Source organism: Oenanthe melanoleuca, chromosome 1A, assembly GCF_029582105.1.
Source record: "Oenanthe melanoleuca isolate GR-GAL-2019-014 chromosome 1A, OMel1.0, whole genome shotgun sequence".
NCBI lineage: Eukaryota > Metazoa > Chordata > Aves > Passeriformes > Muscicapidae > Oenanthe > Oenanthe melanoleuca.
The window spans coordinates 48,685,371-48,707,257 of NC_079334.1; the positions used below are offsets into that span (position 1 = coordinate 48,685,371).

Consider the following 21,887-nt stretch of genomic DNA (forward strand, 5'->3'; position numbering starts at 1 on the left):
GAATGTTGCATTGCTATTTAGACTGGAAATATTTTTATTTTGGGGAACTCTTTAAAAAGCTTGTGTATTTAATTACTAAAGGTAGGTGTCAGTGTCCCCTGAATGCCAATTTGAATTATGGTGCCATCATCACTCTTTAATGGCTCATCTGCTGTTCACTGGGTAACCTGTCTGCTGTGGGTATTAGAAGAAAGTCTTTGGCTTGCTTGTGTTCAAGAGGCACTTTTCAGATCTGCACCAGCAGTGTTACTCTAAGTTTTGTCCTGCTGGGCCATTTTCCCATTTTACATGTGGCCATTGAAGTCATACTGCTTTGTTACATTGTGCTGATTATTTCATCCTGCTTCCCCTTTGGAATTCAATTTGCTTTCCTTTGCTAGCCTTTGTGACATAGCCACATATATACATATTTATATATAAAATATATATTTACATTTATATATATTATATATATATGTATATAGTGTATCTGTTATTAGGGCTCAGATTTGTTCTTTTAGAGTTAGATGCATGTTCCTCTCCTCTCAGCAGTTTTATTTTCCCCAAGGCAATCTCCAGTGCCTAGAAGTTTAAACCTTCCTTGATCACTTAAAGAAGTGAGTTTTAGCATTCTGTTCATTTTTTTTCTGTTTGCACCCTTAAATTGAAGCATTTATAAGAAAGCAGTCAGAGAGAGAGAGCTTCCTCTAAGGCTATAGGTAAACTTCCAGGCCGTTCCCTATTCATAACTCTGCATTACTAGGCTGATATGTAAGTCAGGCTTCCTCCCCAGCACAATGCAGAAGTGTCTAAATGGCCCTAGGACAAAGCACCCTAATTATGTGCCCAACGAGTACTCACAGCAGACACTCTGAATCCAGCCTATTGAAGTTCTTCCCTGTACCATAAAACCTTTATATAAATATTCATAAGTGAGAGGGAGACAGGCAGACATGCTTCACCAGCTGCTAATTAATGCCTTTACCCATGGTTTTATTGCTCTGCACCTAAACCAAGGACATGCTGTGTTTAGCAAGGGCTTTGAGGATTTGAGGAGCCTGCAGTGGGAGTTCAGTGTTAAAATCCTCTTCTGGTACTAATTCTTCATCACTGAAGAGCCTAAACCTCTTAGTTCTGTTGGAAGCTGTGATCTGAACCAGCAAAGAGTTTGGGCAGGTGAATCCCCAATGAGGGAATGATGTTATCAGTCCTGGTGTAAATTCATGAGCCTCTTTAGAGCATTGAAACCTAAGTACAAGATTCAAGCATACTCATGTACTAACTTACCATACATTTTTAGATAATGTTTTCCTGATTCTGGTTTCTTTTAATTAATGGAGAAATTAATTAATTAATTGGCTAGAAAAATAATTCAATCCATGAGTAATTGCATGTTTTTGTAGTTAGGTAAATTGTATTTAACTTCTTCACATTTCAGTGTTTAGTTTGTAATACAGATTTGCCCATGAATCACAGTGACATTCCCAGTCTTCCAGATTTTTGTTTCAAAGATTTAATTTTTCACTATTAGAAAGTCACAGTCGATTTGCAGTCAGTTATTGAGTGTTGACAGCTGACTGCCAAAGTATGAACTTTCAGTTTTGCTGAGCTAATGGGAGTCTAGGAGGAGTTCTGCAATAGGATTCTCAGTTCGAACTGTGTTATGCACTCAGTGTAGGATTGCAAGTTAACAAGAGGTCAGAACCTCCATTTTGTGGTTCAGTGCACAAATTAAGGCTTTTCATGGAGGGCCACCACCACCTGAGATCTGTGAAAATGCTTTTTACTGCCTTAGTGAAAGATTGGATTATATGGGAAATGGTTATTGCAGGAAGGTGAAATTTCATGTTTACACTGATTTTTCAAACCATGTTTCTATCATCTTATGGGGCTATTATTTCCACATTCTGGGTCAAATCTTGCTTAACTCAGTTTATGTCTTCTGACAGAATTCATCTGGCATTAGAACTGAAAGAATATGAACAAACAAAATAATGTTGTGGGTTTGGTTTTCTTCTGAAATCACAAATCTGCATTGCCTGCATTACTGTTATGTAAAATGTGCATAAAGTAGACATTAGGAGGATGGGTAGATGATGGTTGTATGCCACTGTAAAATGGTTTTGTGCTCTGTCTGCCTTCATGTGGGCCTTACATTGCTTCCCAGAAAGATTTACCATCCCACTCCAAGATGAAGATGAAATGAGCAAGGTACATGACTGTATAGATGGTGCAAAATATCTGATCTAAACATCTCACTCTACTTCCAAATATGATTAGCATCTGAATTCCAAAATTGTCTTTGAAGTTCCAGTTTTGTAGGTGATTTTGTAGGATGAGATTCCCATTTCCTCCATGATACTGTCTTGGGCATATATAAACCATGAGACAGACTTTGCCCCTAAAACTACATCAAATGGGCACTACAGAGTAGATAACAAGTAACTGAAGAGAATTAAAAATGAAGTCAAGAAAGCAAGTGTGAAGAAAATAGGTTTTAAATTTGCCTGCCTGACCTTATTTTATTTGATATCCTGCCTCCCCCTTTTTTAAAAAAATTAAATCTCTTTCAGAAAAGAAAAAAATGAAGTCTCAATATTGCTGTAGTTAGATGCAATAAAAAAGTCACGTCACATCAGTGCATCATGGTGTTTTCAGCAATCTGTGAAAGTAAAAATATTGTTCTGTAGAACAATACACCATATTGGTGTGTGTGTTTGATGAAGTAGGGACCAGACACTGAGTATTTGCTTTTTAAAACACAAGTAAAGCATGCTGGTCAGCAGAAGTCCAGTGTGAGCTCTCAGTGCCTGGATTGTATGAAAATAGAGCAGTGGTGTGGAACTCTGCCTGCATGGTGCAGGAGCTGGCAAAACACAGAGGAAAGTCCAGACCAAAGTCTGGAACTCCAAGCCATCCCCCTTTTTTGGGTACTCTTTTATTTTTATGTAACTTCCCAAAGTAATAGCAAGAAGCTAAAACAATGTCATTTAATCTGTCCATGTTGACTTTTAAATTATTAAAATTAACTTCTGAATAGCTGTCATGAAATGATAAAATGATATCCCACCAAATGCAGAGTCAATGCTAATTAAAGCTGGGACTGTGTGTCCTTGGTAGCTGTAAGATTATGGGAGGATTATGGGAACTTCAGCTCCACCCAACCAGACCATCATCAGTCAGCCCCTTCCAACTGCCACCATCTCTGACCAAAGCTCAGAGATCTAGGAAAAATTCTGGCTGAGTGCACTAATTGTTTTTTTCTCATCTGTATGACATGTACTTCTTTTTTCTAATAATTTTCTGCTTTAGGTTGTGCCATAGAAGTTAAATTCAATATATATTTCAAATACATTTTGGTGGTCTCCCTTAGAGATAGTACTTGGACTAAGGCTCAGCAGGTGTGGTTCAGCTTGTTCAACAATGAGTTTCCAAAGGCTTTTGTAATTTTATACAGCAGGAGTCAGACTGAAAAGTGACACTTAGGCAAAAGACAAACCTCCAAGTCCAAAATTACCCATGTCTTGAAAATGCTGAGAAATAAATGCCTGACTTTACAGATACTTCACTTCTTTCCCTGAAAGTCTCCTGAATGCTTAAAATTCTGCTTTAGAGTGTGCTGAGAATTTCTTAGTCTGGATAGCAGGGAGCATCCTGGAGTCTTTTTCATAACTCATGTTTCTAATTTAAAAAATTAATGATCTTTCAGGCATCCTTTAAAAATTAAGCATTATCAGAATAGGTTAAAAAACACATTTGTATTGCTTAGCTCTGTGTAAGCTATTGCTGACACTAATTCTTTTCACTGCATCCTACTGCTTGAAAAGTTCATGAATATCTAGAGACAGGTTTTTCTTCCTCTAACTGGGGAGAGGTGAATCTATGGGGCAATTGCTCCTTAAGAGCACCCAAAAGGCAATTACAAGGCATCTCCAGGGGCAGGGGGAAGATACAGACCTGTGATCAGGGCGAGGGGAACTGAGGACCTCTAGGGTGAAAGGCAGCATGGATTTCAGTATATTGTTTAATAGAGTATCATGAATGAATTTTAAAGTAATTGCATTATTCTGATATTTTCTCTGTGATCTCCCTTATGCTGCTATATTAATAAGTCTGCTGAATTCTAGTAAAAAAAAATATTAAAAAATCATAATACAAACCCATAATTGCATCTTTGGTTTTGACTTTGATTTGTGTTTCTACTGTGCTAGTGTTTCTCACATTTTTCTCTGTTGTCCCTATCAGTGTCATGAGACAATTTTTTCTTTTATAAATGATGTGTTTCTGTGATGAGTTACAATAAGGAAAATGACAAAGGAAAAGAGTAAACATGAGATTTAAAACATGATGTTATCATGAGGAAGAACAGTGTGTGTGTATGTATTTATATATTCCTTTTGGACAAATCCTTATAGATGAACATTTATGTGGACATACTGATGCACATACATAATTGTTAGGATTTGTCAAAAAATGGCAGGTTATATATTGGTTTATATGTTTTTATTTATTTTGTTTTCATTATGTTTGTATATTTGCTATGAAATAGAGACAGGTATTTTTAGAGGCATGTAGTTGCTATTGTGTTCTCTGGTGAGCTTTGGAATTTTCAGTCTTGATGTTCTGGTGTGTAGTTTCCTCAATGGAGCAGAATGATGCTGCTATTGTTTTATAAATATATGTAACATAATCCATAGAGTCATTTGAATACTTATAATACTTACCAAGAGCAACCTCTCTCTTCCCCATGGTTATTGAAAAATAATTCCATTGAGAGTGTAATATGACTGGGGGGATAATGGTTGAGTATCATTTGCAATTTCAGCATCAAATAAATGGGAAAAGAAAATATATAATAACTAAAACTTCCTCCTGCAAAGAATATCTTTCTTTCCACCAACATCTTCAAAGGAGCCAGTCTAAGGCTGTTTATTCAGGTCCCCAAGGTGATTTTAGTCATTGAAATACTTTGCAAAAGATGAAGTTTCTAACAGCTTTACTTTATAATCCCTACTGTTTTAAAAAAGAATTTACTTCAATAATGCACCTTTGAGGTGGCTTGCATAAGGTTTACTCTCAAGAATTTTAGATAAATACTGCTAAAGATTTAGAGCTTTACTAGTTGGTAGCTGCTAATATTAATGACAGAGAGGCATTGAAGAAGCATAGTAATTTTAGAAAATCACAACTTTTCAAAAGCCAGTTCAATATCAACTTTGTGATTTTGAATATAGGAGTTAAATTTGTTTTGTTTTTCATTGCACTTTTATCGCAATGTTTCTTGTTTTCTGGAAAGGGAATTGTGAATATTTCAGGTGTGAAATATAAGAAACAAAGCACATGTTCTTCATTCCTAATTATATTTGTTACACTGTGATTTTGCTAGAAATTGGGATAATTTAAATTTTTGGAATACCTAATATGTTGAAGAGGATTATGCAAATAAAATTATGTTACCTTTACTATTTATGTTTAAACGAAGTTAAGTTGGTTTTATCTCTTTCTTATTTCTCTGGTACTGCTATAAGAGAAATAAATTAGTTTTGAAATCAAATATCTTATCGTTTCCCTGACTTGGTTAATGTCTTGTTTGTATATGTCTGGTTTGGATTTACTTTTTATTTGTTATGATTCCATGATTTTGCATGTGTTGCATTAAAAGACCCTCTGGATATGGGGAAAGTAATTTGGGTAGCAACAGATTTATAAAAGAGTATGTGTTAAGAATCACTCCTTGGTACCTGCTTTTTTCAAGATCAGTTCCAATTTCTGTGATAAACACCAGCTTGCCTCAGTTCAGACATGGGACAATGGTGTAACACTTTTGGGGAATTACAGTCTTCCTAAGTCCCTCCTGGTTTTGGCTTTTAGGTGCTTCAGCACCAATCTGGTCCTGTAGTTTTGCAAGGCTATCTCCTTCTGCAGGTCCTTAAATTATTGATAAAGCTTTGTGTTTAGCCCAAGGGCTTCACAGGCACTTAATGTCACTCACCTGCTCCTGTTCAAAGATAAACACTGCTAAGCACCACTCTCCCATCTAAAAGCTGTCCTGGTACCTTGGTTTCAGTGAGCAGACACCTGAAGGCTATGTCAGTGACCAGAGAAGCCTTAAAGTTTGCTATAGATAATGCTTCAGCTGTTGGGAAATGGCTGTGTGGGAGGCTGAGTTCTGTCAGAGCATTTGGGTGTGCAAGATCCCAAGTGGAAGGAGACAGATAACATTTCCTACTTCTTTGCTTGTAGCAGAGTGAAGGTGGCAGCTCGTAATTTAACCATATTGAATCATACCCTAGAGTATCCCTCCCAGTTTCCACTGGCTTGGGGATTTCAGGGCTGCTCTAAACCTCAGCATGTAAAATTCCAGAGGAGTAGAACCTAAATCAGTCAAACTGGAGCCCATGTTACCTTTGCATGTATAAATGTGTTGCAAAATCGTGATTAAATGTGGTTTATAAACTTTAGCTGATGCCATAGGTTATATGTTTTTAATTTATGACACTATTCATTGTAGAGTTGTGACAGGTGGAGTAAGCAGCATGTATGTTAATATTCTGGTGCTTAATAATAGCTACTTTTAAATTAAAACAGTCAATCTTTTTCTTCAACTTTTTCATCTAATTTTTTTTAAACACAATTTGTGTTAGTAAATAAACACAACAATGGCCAAATTGTAAGAAGAGTTTTATTTTGGCTTTGTATTTAGTGCAGGAAAATCTCACTTGTCAATGTGTGTTGGAAGGAGCAGCCTAAACTCAAGTGTGATGGAGGGGACTGACTCTTTATATATACCAAATTATGTACCAAAGCCTGAAATAAGCCTACACAGAAGAAACTGTAGGTAAAAAAAGGTTTTTAAATTTCACTAAGTATATGAGAGTTCTCACTCAGGTCTTGACAGAAGACTTAGACACTTTCATGTTCAGGGAAAAAGAATATATGAAATTGAAGAGGTGGGTTATTAAAGTATTTTTGTGTTAAGAATTTTACAGATGGCATTACAGAATGAAATACATTCATAAGGGGAGGGAGACCTTACTCAAGTAAATTAGATAATTTAAAGGGATTTATAGTTAGCTACTGTCTTTTAAAACTTCAAGACTGTTACCAGGTTGTGCTCTGAATCTTTTCATTTCCTCTGTCAGTATAAATTAGATTTATTTCAGTTGAGGCAATGAAGCAACACTATCATAAGATTGATGAAAGATATAGAAGTGGATTCTGTGATCTTCTTGTCAACGAAAGACGCTAAAATAAGTAAATTTAAATTGTGGAAGAAGCAATCCATTTATCATCAGATGTGGTTTTGCACAGTTTTACCTCTGTTTAATGTTCTCAGAATCAGAACTTGTATAGTGAAACTCTATCCAATCTATTTAATTGTGTTCTTTTCATATTTGACAAGCACAAAGCATCTCTTTTGTTAATTACATGTATCTTCTTTTTTAAAAAAATATTATTTTTGCAGTTTGTCTTCCTTTCTTTGACTTCTTTGCAGCAATTTTGTCTCGTCCCACTTCTTAGCCACTAGCCATGCACAGATTCTCTTTCAGCTACCCTGTATAAGCATTGCTATTACCATACCATTTCAGTTTGTTCTACAATTCCTAATTCTTCTCCAGTGAAGATATGTGAATCTTAATCTACAAATAAGCCACTTGCCTGATAACCTGTCTCTGATAATAACCAATGCCAACTGACAAGGCAAGTGGATTAAAAGAGGGCAAATATGCAATGAGAATTTCCCAGAATAATCCTCCCAATTTCATCAATAGAGCCAAAAGTGATGTCACTGTGTTTAAGAAGTGTTTGTGGATGTCTCCTTGACAGAATTTTAAATCATTTCCAAACCTGTGTAATCCTCTGATGTTCATAGCTTCCCACTTCTGCTGTCAGTAATACCAGTGTACATAGCTGAGCTCTCATGAGACACAATTTGCTTGAAACAGGAGCTTCTGTGTTTCTCAAAGAGAAGGTTATCAGTTTTCAGTGATTGCTCATCCTTGCATCCTTCCTAGAGTTCCTGTTCACTTCCTTGGCCATGCATTGAATCTTCCCTATGTAAATGGGAATTTTAATACCAGCAAAGCCTTTATCTCCATTACTGTACTGCATTGCCATTATCCACTTATACCAGATAAACACTTATGACTATAGAATCTATCCTCTTTGCTCTCAAATTAGATTTTAGGAGGAAAATACTGAATGGGTCATGTATTCCATTACAAATCATTTTTGTAATCTAAATGCATGGTTCATAATGTCTGCCCATACTGTACATGCAGAACACCAGTGTCCTATTTGTAGATCTCACTAATGCTGATATTACTTAATGTGTCCCAGCTCCTATAAATGAATCATTCTGATGCCAGAATCTTGTAAATGCCAGCTCCCCTGCAGGTGCAACTCACGAGTTCAGGCTGAGTGGAGGTAAAACCACAAGGAGGTTGTCTGTCCCTTTTGCCTCTTGAGTCTGGCAGCTGGTGTCTTGACACTGCTGTGGCACAAAGGACATAAAGGGTAAAATCACAGTACCCTGGTGTCAATGTCAGTCCCAGATGATGCCTGAGCTTGTATCCCTTGTAGCAAAGCAGCACGTTGAGTGCAGCATCCCCAGTCTCTTGAGCACTGTCCTTAGAGAGCCCTTTTATACCAAGGCTTAGGAGAGGGATCTCTGGTGGATTCTTGGAGCCCTTTGACTCAGCATCTCTGAGAGGAATTTCCTCAACAGTGGTTTAAGGTCCCATTTCCTCTTCTATGTCTATTTTTTCTGGCACAGAATGTCAAATCAACAGTATCACCCTCATATACAATTCTTTCTGTTAATCATTACAGCTAATCATTTTTCACCTTTAGATGTGCACAAACTTATTGAGGATTAGAATGTTTCATTCACAGCACAAAATCAAAAGAAATGCAACTGAAGCCAGCAAGTACAAAAGAGGAAATGTCAGAAATAAGAAGATCTGGTTATTTATGCTTTTTAAACAGGAAAAGGTATCTATAAGATCTTATTACTCCTAGCACTATGCTTTAAGCAGAGATCATGTTCTCTCTTTGGCCTTGTGACTGAACATGAGACAGGGTCAGTCACAAATCAGTCAGTCCTGCTAACCCATGAATAGCAGGGGAGCATTTGCCACAATTATTTCTGCCTTGGGCACTGGGGCACACACTGTTTCAACAGAATATAAAAAGGACAAGTCTTACAGCCTCAGACAGAAAAATTTTACTTTGAAGGAGGGTAGTAAAATAGGGGGGAAAAAGCATTTAATATCTTGCATGTCTGCTTAATAGGCATAGAAAGATAACCATAAAACTATTTAAAAGATGATGCCAAAACCAAGCTGCCCTGTTCTGTGAATAAATCAACAATTTGTGGAAACATTATCAATAGCTTCCTGGAAACAAAAAAGAATATTCAGTATTTTTTGCTTCATAAAGCAGCATCTCATCCAAGAAACTCAAACTTTTTTAGGCACTAGCGGAAGATGTCAGTCTGTGTCACAGGAGTCATGCAGACTGTCAAGCTGATCAAGTTCAATTAGTATCATAGATTTACATATAAAACCACAAACTTGACATCAGTTTTGCCTTTTTTTTTTTTTTTTTTTTTTTGAGATGTTCTTCCCATCTTCATTTAAATTAAATACACAGTGTTTAAACAGAAGTACCTGCTGTCATATATCATCAGCTAAAGGGATGTTGATTCATTGGCTTTAAATAAAATAAACTAAAAAATAAAGTAATTTCCTTCCAGCTGCTCTCTGTTCATTAGTTGTTTAACACAGACAGTTTACACAGCAATAGAATGCATGGTTGTGTTTCTCAGGGCAGTTTGCACCAGCAGCTCAAAGTAACAATTGCTGTGTGGCTTGACCTTACACTCACACAGCACTTTCCCCTCACCACTCATACTAGCTATGAATCTTCAGTCATTTCCTAGATGAATTTTGCTTTACTTCCCCATTTTCTGCCACATATTTAAAGTGTAAGGAGACAAGACCAAAACCACTGAGAATCCCTGCAGATGCAAGAAGGGTCATGGCTGTGAGTGTGCTGTATGGGGACTGTGGACACACAGCTGGCAAATAACAGAGGAAAGAAGGTGTATCAACTCCTGACACCTCCTGGAATCTTTAAAGATTTCCTGTAACATTTACTGGGTCTATAAGTGTGTAATGCACCAAACAAAGTGTACCTTGGCCTTTTATTTTCTTATTCATTGAAACTACCACTCTCTGTTCATCAGAACTCCCTGTGAAATTTAAAAAGGAGTGGGAAGCTCTCATGGCCAGGCTTAGTTTGCATGTGACTGTTCAGTGGATTGCAGGAAGTAACAACTGGGAGGGCAATGGATAAAGGAGGGAACTGGAGATACCAACTAACAGTTGTGAATCACAGCTTACACAGCTTTCTTTTCCATAATTAATTGAAGGAGCAGGCACAATGCACATTGACTTGGAAATGTGGTCCAAAGGCAACATTGGTGCATGGTAAATCCTTTTCCACTGCCCTTCCTTACCTGTGAAGTTTGATCTCAGTAAGGAGTGAATGTGTTGAATTGTTACAAGGGATAATTTGGTATTTTTTGGCAGGGATGGAGAAGGAGAAGAAAAAAATATTAAAGGACAATCACATTACATGGAGGAGATAGAAGTCTGGTGAAGTTTATAAAACATGGACTTTAGATAAGTAGCAGAAAGTCACTGTAAGACACACAAATGTGTAAACTTGTGAATAGCAATTATGATTTAACATTCTGTAATCAGTACTACATTTTTGCATGAAAGAAAAAGAAATTAATGTTATGAAGCTCTTTCATTAAATTATTTATTGTAGAGTATGAACAGAATTCTGTGGCATTTTCTCATATATGTGTTCAATGTGCTCAAGGGAAAATATTTCTTAGATAAGTTGTATTGTACTTCTCTAGAGCAGTAATGAGGTTGGTTAACATTATAATTCTTGAAATTATGATTATGATGAGCATTTTTACATGCTTTAGTAATTATTAGGGGGCATAGTCATCTGCTTGCCCATATCACTATGTTCTAGAATTGCCCTAGAACTGGCATAAGGAGAATAACAGTGAAGGTTATTCAGTCAGAGTAAAGTTAGTAAAGTTAGATATTTATCTCCAGAAAAAATATAATATCATTTTAAAGTAACTAGTATCTAATCTCACTCCATCAAATTTATGGACATACAAGTTATACTTTATCTATAATTATATCAATGATAGAGCACAATGAAATTATATTTTTGAATATTTCATTCATTATATTTATAATTTATCTTGTATCATCAGTACAAAGTTACAAAAAACATGTAAAGTCATGACCACACTGAAGCAAAAATTTAACTGTCACTGACATCCTGGTTATCTAGAATGGTTCTTTCAAAGGACATTGCAAAATAGGATTTCTTTGTGGGACAGTTGTATTAATTTTAAAAGAGAAGGAAGGAAAGGAAGGAAGGAAAGGAAGGAAGGAAGGAAGGAGGGAAGGAAGGAAGGAAGGAAGGAAGGAAGGAAGGAAGGAAGGAAGGAAGGAAGGAAGGAAGGAAGGAAGGAAGGAAGGAAGGAAGGAAGGAAGGAAGGGAAGGAAAGAAAGATTGGAAATCTGTTTGCTTTGCTTGTGTCCTTAATGTCCTTAATAATTAACAATGTTAATTATATCTGGATTCTGTTTAACCAGTACTTAACATTTGAGGTCCAAGACTAGGACAAGGTAAATTATTCATCATGAATTAATACAGTGATTATCTTGTCGGAGGAGGGCATATCATAAATAATTTAAGGTCCTATTAGGATTCTGGTTTTAATACTGTAAATGATTACTATTTTGCAGATTTGCTGTACGGATACTACAGACAACAGAGGAAATTGATTGAAGAGATTGATTGGTCATACACAGGTAAGCAAAACTGTTTATTGAATAACTTATTTTACTTTGATATTTATGTGTTTATTGTTACAATTTTAAGAGCCTCCTGTGTCTGTATACCTCTTCCTATATGCCTAGACAATTGCTAAAGTGTAGGATATAGAATCTAAAAAATACAGGAACTTTACAATAGGAGAGTATTTTCATCTATTTAGATTAGTATTTTAATCTACTTAGCAATATATTACATCTATTACTTTTGGAAAGAGAAAGTCCTCGTCCTTAAAGCCTCAACCTGAGACCTGACTTATTTGATGAAGGCTGAGCCAGTAAATTGTTAGGTGCTCATTAATCATTTCAATATTATTGTTCTAGCAAATCTGAAAAGCATTCAGAAAGGCTGAAACAAGGCACAGCACATTATGTGGGAAAGAATCTCTCAGTATACTGCATATGAACTTCCATCCTGTGCTTGTGAGCAGTTGAGCATCCTTTCCATGTCCCACCCTGACTCTCCTAAAAACTCAGGCACTTTGTCTCTCTCATTTGCATGAGTAAGAAAGATATACTCTGAAATTCTTCATGACCATTGCCTCATTAACAATGGAAAATTCACAATTAACCTCTTATGTTCTTGTGTATAAATCAAGTGCTTTCAGAAATACTGAAAAGGTAATTTTATCCTAGGTGTCCTTTGCCCAGCGTGTAGGAAGTGAGTTCTTATGGATGTGTGTAGGCTCTTACTTTTTAAATTGCTTAAGTTACTGTTTCAAAAATACCAAACTATGAAAAATAAGGACTCTCAAATTTCAGTCTTTCATAAATTTGATTCAAAATATTCAAATGTAGTTAAGAAAAATTACACCATTCTTTTTATTTCTCTGTCTCATTTTCAAGACAGTTTTTACCTTCTAGTGTAAAGCATATCTAACAAGTTTTAAGCCTAGAGAGAATTGAAACAGGCTAGTCATAAACCCATCCAAATGAGATTTATAATGAAAACTCCCACTTACACAGATTGTAGTGCAAAATTCAAGCATAAGATCAATTAAAAGAGTATTTCGTTTCAAAGTCGATCCATTTTTTAATATTGTAGTTATAGGACTACAAGGATAAACCTCCTGGATTCCTGGTGACCAGAGGGCAATCTTTAAAGGATAGCAAATGGGGTTTGTTTGGGATATCAGAGGATACAGCTCTTCCCTAGGCTGCACTGTGCCGCTGCTGCAGCATCCACAGGTCACCACAATGGATATTTTGTATGGAAAAGCAGACTTGGCATGTCAGATGATCCATACCTGTTGTTTCTTTCCCTTAACTATGTGGCATACCTGTGTGTAGTCATTTAAATTTGTATGCTTTGCTGTAGTGACTGCCCAGCTGGCACAGTTTTTCTCCCCATAAATGGATATTCAAAACTTTTGGGGAAGGTTGTGTGTAAATCAGGCACTCAGGGCTAGACACTGTTTGCAATCTGAGTATTATGGGATGCTTTGCTGAAATACCAGGTAATTGGTTCATGGCATAAGGTAGAATACACAAACCCAGCTTTCACTAATAAAAATACAGCCTTCCTGAATGTGGGAAAAAAAAAATACAGATTTTAACATTGTGCTTTGTAGGGACAGAAGTCTAGAGACTGAAGTGTATTGGTTTTGATCTCCTTCTTTTAATAATTTAAATTCTTTTATTCCTGAGGCAAGCAGTATCAGGTACTATATGTATATAAGCAGTGTACCTAGCACAGACTTCTGATTGTGGGGCACAGACCAACATGCACACTTTGGAATGGCTTTGCCAGTACATTTTTTCCTTGGATACCAGTTATGTTCTACTGTCTTATAACCTGCTTACTGAAAGACTGAAAATGATAAATTTCATTGAAAGTGAAAAATCTCATTGAAAGTGAAAAATTAGACTTAATGTGCCAATGAAGTGTTTTGAATGGGTCTGGGGATCCTGAGCCCATAGAGTCTAATCCACCGTGGGTAATAGAAATCCAACTGGCTTGTAAATTAACCTGAGCTTGAGCAATGTAATTCTCTATATCAAAAAGAAATTTTAGATCCATTAGCCACAGTGAGTTGATATACTCTTTACTGGGATGGTGCTGTGAGGTGAAAGTAAAATGGAACTAGAGAGTTTTACCTGCTAGAATCATCCAATTTCTGAAGGTGAAGTTTCATATTAAAGCAATTTCATGTGCTGGAAATTAATGTGAGTCATCATCAGATTTTGACTCTTGGATAAATGATGTCATAAATGCTACTGGAAACATTTTGTAATACTTCTGAGAGCTCTGTTTTAAGCCATGAACAAAATCTGCATTTGCAAGCATTAATTTAATCTTTTGTGTCCTGACTTTGCATGTATTTCCATAAACAAATACAATGTTGAAGAACTGGAAGGTGCAAGTTCTTGTTATAGATGCATCCAATTTTTTCTGGAATAAGGGATCCTGTTTGTAAAATTTACTTTATTTAACAAACTTTGATTGTATTTTTTATTGGAACATTCATAGACATTTTAGAAAATATTAATATTTTTTAATGACGTCATATGGCAAAAAGTGAATCTAACCATTTTTGTTGTAGAAAAGCTTGCTGTACTGTGAAAATTTGATTTCCTTAAATCTATTACATATTAATTGATAAGCAAAGGTCATTTAGACATTATTTAACTGTACAACTAAGTTTAGTCATTCACATACTTCAAAGCATAAACCAGGTAATATGAGCTTCAGTTACTTTCTGTCATAGAGGTGAAAGATTAATTTTTTTTATGCTTTACTTATCTGCATTGTTTTTGACAGAAGAAATGATATAATGCTGTTTTCTGGTTCTTATGTTTGGGGAGTTTTTTAGCATGGCTGGTTGATAATAATCCATCAAAGGTCTAAGTCTAAAAGTTCAAATGTAAAACTGGGAAGTGATACCACAAAAAAGATTTTAATTCTTATCCCCAGTGAAATGTCTTTCTGTTGGGTTTCACTCTTGGGATTTTGGTTCTTGTTCACAACAAACAAGTTATGTGCTTTAGAGGAAAAAAACAACAGCAGAAATTTGTTAAAAGCAAGAGATTCTAAACAGTCTTCCAGGAATTAGCAAAGCCAAGGGTTTTAAACATTTTTTTAAACTTAATTTCTGTGTAAATGAATACTATAATCAGCTCAGTGTTCTTTGTCTCACCATGTAGGAGTGTTATGTTCAGCCTGTGCTGCTGTTGTGTGATATGCTGTAATCAATTGCCTTACAAATATTGGCAACTCTGATCTTGAGGAAAGGTAATTTTGGTATAAACTGATTGGACTCCTGGTATTCAAAGAACATTTTTATTATTTGCAAGCAGAATCTGAATAACATTTCCTTTTTCTCTGAGGAGAAGCATAGTGAATCATAGAATCACAGTGTAATTTGGGTTTGAAGAGGCCCTTGGAGATCATGTGATTCCAGCCTCAGTTCAAAGCAGAACAAACTTCAAAGCTGAAACAGGAGTATTGAAAATCTCCAAAGAAGGAGATGCTGCAGTTTGGTCAATGCGTTCCATTGTTATTTTGAAAATATTTTTTTCTTTTGCTTAGCTTGGATATATCTTACTGCAGCTTGTGGCCATTGCTTCTCACCCTTCCCTTGTGCACTGCTCTGTAGATTGCCTTTACAGAGCAGTAGTCTGCAGCTAAGTTCCCTCTCAGTTTAAGCTTCAGCAAACTCAGGTCCCTCAGCCTCTGCTCGTACACGATGTACTCCAGCCCCCAGACCATCTCAGTGGCCCTTGGTTTGTAAATATCCATCTCATACTGGCTTCAGGAGGAAATTAAACTGAGCCCTGCATTCTTGATGTCACCTCACTGGTGTGCAATGGAGGGGAAATGTCACTTCCCTCATCCTGCTTGCTAAAGTAGCCCAGGATGGTGTTTGTCTTCCTGGCTGCAAAGGCACACTGCTGGCACACACACAACTCATTCCATCAGGATTTGTAATTAAGATATTTCCAGATAATTTTTTTAATCTGGTGTTTGTCAGTAGTAATGCATAGTGATAGTGCTCTTCTGGCACTTGCACCAATACTTCCTTCAGTAACAATTCCTAAATTTAATGATTTCTTTGTTTTGCTCCCCTGTTGAACTAATTGAACTAATCTTGGTAAACTTGGAATTGTTGCCCTTTTCTGTCTGATTCAACAGCCTCCTGGAGATATTCCCCACGTTTATCATTCCCATTACTGTTGCTACACAGACAAAACTTCAATTGTTATTTGAAAGGCTGGGTTTGCCACCCCAGGTCTTATAAATGTGCTGTGATTGCTTCAAATTTTCATGCCTGTAGTTTGGCTCAGAAATTAAAATGGCCTTTGTTTTCAGTGGTACTGGCAAAATGCAATTTTCTTTCTTGCCCAAACAAGAGCTAGTATTTTAATTTCAAATGTTCTATCATATTTCATTACTGAGGAGATTCCATTTCAAAGTCACTTTTCATTAAATTTATGGAAAAATATGTTGTTGCTTATATCCATAACAATGCATGGGTGTATTTTGCTTTTCACTCAGCCTAAAAAGTGAGCAAGGATCTACACTGTCTCAGCTGTGGCTCAACAGGATGATTTTAACACTGGTAGCTAACTCTGCATATTCTGTAAAATGTCTGCTGCTTCTGCTACCCAGCAGTTCAGTCCAGGTAAAGTGGAAAATTTGAGTCTTTCCCCTCATGCTCACCCTGTCTCTGCTCAGCAGCCATCTGCTGGGAGCAGGGACAAGGCTGGGCATGCAGTGCTGCTCCCTGCCCTGCAGCTGTGGTGATGGAGAGGCTGTGCTGAGCCTGTGTGAGCGTGGGCATGGTGCAGCTCCTGTGAGACAGCTCCAGGGGCAGGGCACAGGGAGTCAGGAGGGAAGGGCAGGGGTCTGGGTCTGGGCCATCACCTCCCAGGGTGCAGCATGATGGATGAGCCATTGGGTGAGCCAAATCCTGACAGTCAGCCTGTGTGGGAGAGTGGGATGCACCAGCAGGAGCTGCTGGAGCTGCCTGCTGAACCAACTGCTTTAATGCACAGAGCTGCCAGACCAGACTGAAACATCTCCAGCAGAGCCCTGGCCAAGAGCTGATGAAACCTTCTGCTTTCAGTGGTTGATAAAACTGTGTTCTGGGTAGATGATGCACACCAAATTAAGGTTTTTTTCCTTGCAAAGTAACCACCATGGCAGTATCACCATAACTTCATGAGAAAATCTAGTCTTTTTGTGACCTCCTGCCAAGTACATAATTTTGTGCTTTCTATTCACCAGGTATAATCATAACTGATGTTGTGAGTAATAAGAAAACCCTGTGCTCTTGGGCTATCTGGGTTCTTTCAATAAAGGGCACAGCATAAGAAATGAAAATAACATACTTTATTTTATTAACTCATAAAAATAGTTCTGTAAAAGGTCTTTTCTCTTTTATTAGACCTTATACTTCAGGGGCTGTCATACCTTTTCTTGAATGACAGCTCTTTACATATATTGATAACACACAGATCACACAGCCACTTCCAGTCTTTTGTCACTAAATTCACAGGATCACTAATTAAAAAGCCTCTGTTACTGTTTTTGGAAAGCTTATTCTTCCACAGCAGAAATTACACAGCTATGCATCTATTTGCATCAAAGGGACAAGGTGTCCTCAAGTGAAAAGCCACATGCTGGCATTTCTGGCCATCAGAAAATTCCCTTTTAGATATCTGAGCATGCTGAATTAACAGGACAAAGCGTGTTATTCAACACAAAGAGGATGCCTATTCAGTATATTTATGGATTTTGAATTCATAGAAAATGATACGGGTCAGAAGTCTGCTTACAAGAATCTTTCTTTTCAGTGAAGAAAGCTGATCTTTGAGTAGTAGAAAGTTATTAGCAGCAAAGTGGAACTTATTTTGCTTTTATTCAGTAATATTTCCAGGATAAACTGAGTGGATAAACAAGGGATTTTGGGGAAGAAGTAAGAGAATTGGACCTCAAATTCATGGAATTTTCAAAGTTGGATGCTTGTTGGACAATTGAGAAGAAGTGCATGTTGGTTTCATATTTGTCTCATCACCACTAAACTATAGCATTTTTATTTCAACTAATATTGAAGTGATCAAATTTCCAAAGTTTCCTGGCAAGAAACTCAGATAAGACTGTTCCTTCCTCCATTTCAGTCCTCTAGTGCTATAAACAAAGAAAACAATTTTCACAAAGTGCACAGCAACTTTTTCTGAGCATCATCCAGATTTTTCAAATGCAAGGTTGGTTTCTGAAGTACAGAATTCTAAGTGTGATGTATTTGCATGGGGTGGCACTGCTGTTATGCCAAAGTCTGTTCAGGGGTCAGAAAGATGTAGAAACTTCCAATTAAGTAAATGCATTTGGAAATGAAAAGCTTTTATAGGAGTGCTGTCTTTGGGAATATACCAAAGTCAAATGGAAAAATCAAATTTCAACTATCTCACAGCAGACTGCAGCCCCTGGTTAAGCCTCTTTGCCCTTCAAAATGATCATAAAAGTATCCTTATGCACATACTACTGAATGATTTCTCCTTTACAAGTGCATTCAATCTATGCTGCAGTAGGAAAGTGGGCACCACTTGCTTTCCAAATGCACAGATGATTACTTTGAGTTCACCACCTCCATATCAAAAAGATCTGTGGATTTGTGAGGTTTAGAGCCCAGCAAATAGTTCTCACATTGCTTATGTTTACAGAAGGCTGTATTAAATTATCTGCTCCATCCAATTCATTTAGGACTTCCTTACTGACATTTGTAGTCAAAGGCTATTCTGCTGTATTTATAACAGATTTTGATTTTTTCCTAGTGAATTCAAACCCCACTCATTTCAGTATGCACAGTTTGATAATACCTGATAAATAATTCTGTGCAATTTACTCGAAAATTTGAAGCCATTCCTGATCTTGCTGTATCTCATTAATTCAATAGATATCAAACCTTTCTAGGTAGATTTTCCATGTAATGTTCTTTAACCTATGAGCTTTAAAGCAGCACCCCAAAGGGCAGTGTTACACAGGTCTGTGAGAGAAGAAAGATAAAGATATTTCAGTTTGTAAATTTTGAATGCTAAATCACTGCAAATTACTGTAAACAAACTTAAGTTTTTGTACTGTACTGTGGAATTTCATCTTCAAATGTTATAACCTCTTTTCCCACCAAAAAAAAAAAAAAAAAAAAAAAAAATTCCAAAACGTTTCAATTAATTTGAGAAACTAGGGAAACCCATCAGCATTTCTGTCTTGGAATAATCAGCATTTGCCACTAGATTTATCAGTTGAACTGTTCCCTCAATCATTCAAATGCCAGAATCATAGAACTTCAGTTCTGAGCATCTCTTCCAGCTGTGAAAAGTGCACAAGTCTTTTTTTTTGTGAGAAGCCAGGTCTCTCTGCATGCATATTTAGCTGGTTCCTGCTATGCTTCAATAGCTGTGCTTACAGCAAACTCCATATACAAGTTGTGGTGGCCTCTTTCTGGTCTGTTCCAAAAGCTTTCTTTATAACAGAGCAAACTGTGGCTTGATCTGATATTGCCTGGCATTGATCCTGTTTTAGGAGCCACAGAAACAATTGACTTGTCTTCTTTCATCCTTTATCATAGATGCTGCATTTGAAACCTAAGCTGTTTTCCCTCTGTCAGTGGCTCCTCTGTCAGTGCACTGTATCTGATGGAAACTGTGTTAACAAGAGACATTTTCAGAGGGTAGTTAAGAACATTAAGATATTAAAAATGTAAAAGCATAGAGAGGGATAATGTGTTGAATGCTAGAAAAAAAGAAATAATCATTTACATGTAAAGACTTGGAAATTTGTTTCCCGACTTCTGATATTTCCCTAGCTGTGTAAGGAACCAATTCAGGGTTTGAGTGCATGGCTATAGACTGACTGCATTTATTTTTACTGCATTAGTGGCATTAACAAACCCACAAAAACAAATACCCAATTTTTTATTACCCTGCATGGGTAACTGAAAGGGGAAAATTGAAAAAAATATTTTCACTGGAATATTTACAAATAGTGGGTCAATGATTAATAAATTATTTTCTCCTGTTTCAGAATGGAGTGGATTTTCTGTCTGCTTGTACATGTTTTGACCACTTTGCATATACACAACACAGTATTAGCAGTCTCTGTTATATTTTTCCTGTTGTTTTTCAGGAAAGCAAATCCTGTATGGCTGGCATTCTAGTCAGTGAAAAATTACAAGCTAAAAGATTCTTCATCATCATTATTATTATTATTATTATTATTATTATTATTATTATTATTATTATTATAAAATGTAATTTCTTGAAAGCTAGCTTTACAGTAGGGCTGTAATGTATGTGAACAAAAGAACACTAACACATTACCTGTTTAATCTGTATCTCACTTGCTTTCCAAGTATCCAAAACAGATGCAAAGTGGCCAGCATAAACAGGCAGTAGACAATATGTAATGTACATTCTTAAGCAGCAAGAACATACTTTTAAAAAGGCAGACATTCATTTTTTCAGCTGTAAGTACCCACTTCACACAGATTCAGCACATTATCATGGCTAATCTTTACCAACACATTTAACCACCAAGATGAGATCTGTACACCTGCCAGTCCTAATGTGATGTGTATCTGATCAAAATGAGAGCAGTTCTTGTTCTCCTCTGTGTGAAAGCAACTGATGATAATCTGTTGCAGTGGCTTGATCACACATCTGAAGTTCCCTTTGAAATCATTTGGTTTATTCTTAGAGAAGCTGTGGAGCATGTGCTTAAAAGAGCTTTTCTGGATGACTTCCCATGTCTCCTCACTTCATCCCATTCTCTAAAGAAATCTTCCTATCCTTTCCATTTTACACTTTTTGTCATTGCCTTATTTCTTCTCTTAGATTGCAGCCACGACTTGTTCCCCTTTTGCATTACAAAATTCTCCTTTTTCCCACTATCAAATAATCATGAAGGGTTTTGTTGCCTACTTCTCCATGACATTCTTAATAGCTCCGTGAAGTAGCTGTCAGCTCACCACTTTATCTCCTGTGCTTCCAGGAAAAACTTTCCTCCTGAGTAACTACTGGAGAAAGAGCTGGCTGAGTGTTTCCATGACTATCCTGCAGTCTCTCTGAGGTGCCTTTTCCTAAATGTCAGAGCCACTCTCCAGCGTGGTTACCATGGTGCCTTCAGCTGCAAGGGCGCACGGAGCCAGCACACCCACTGCACGTTTCATACCAGCAGAGAAGGCTCTCACCTGCTGTCACAGTTAAATAGAACGTACCAGAAGGTACTTCTTGGTGTGCATTCTGTGCAAGACTGCCTCCAGTCTGGTAGCATCAAACCCATTCAGTCAATTAAGGATATTCTCTTTGTCACTCAGTTTGTGAGGATAGTGGTACCTCTGTGTTACAAGTTACATACATAAACCTGCTGCTGAGTTGCCAGCTCAACAGGTCATAAATGTAAGTGCTGCTAGAGAACAGTGAGACTTATACTGTACTATATTCATTAACTATTGTCTATAAAAATATTTAAGGTGGTTTTTTTTTCCCTTATAATTTATTATTCAATCTGAAATACCGTTATTAGCAAAAGAAACTTTTCATCAGTATTAAAGTACATCCTGCATCCAGCCATTGGAAAACATTATTTTTTTAAACCTCAGTTTTATGACTAGCAATCTGTAGATAGATTAGTAGCTGAAATAATAAAATCTTCTTTAAAATGACAACAGATTTTAAAGTTTGCTTTGAAATTCCATGCAACTAAGTCATATTGTTGTTTCTAGAATATATCACTTACAAACATAAATATAAATAAATGTCTTTATTCCAAATAATAAGTTACTAGTAAGTTTTGTTCCAGCCAGTCACTTGTTTCAGGTTAAGTTGGTCATATTCTCTCAAAGAAATGGTTAGGTAGACTGGAAGCACATTTCAGGAGATTCAGTAATCGTACAAAGAAGAGCTCTGAACTACAGTGTACTTTGATCTGTCTCCTTGATAAAGGTTTTATAGAAACAAAATATTCTTCTCCCT

General features: G+C 36.7%; 1 protein-coding gene across 3 annotated transcripts in view; it reads left to right on the forward strand.

The window, feature by feature from the left end:
* PTPRZ1 (protein tyrosine phosphatase receptor type Z1) overlaps window positions 1–21,887 on the forward strand; it is a 125,603-nt gene that overhangs the window by 25,472 nt on the left and 78,244 nt on the right. For all 3 annotated transcript variants that reach the window (XM_056481904.1, XM_056481905.1, XM_056481906.1), the window contains exon 2: window positions 11,829–11,894. In XM_056481904.1, coding sequence (XP_056337879.1) covers window positions 11,829–11,894 — 66 coding nt within the window. The remainder of the gene's footprint in view (window positions 1–11,828; window positions 11,895–21,887) is intronic.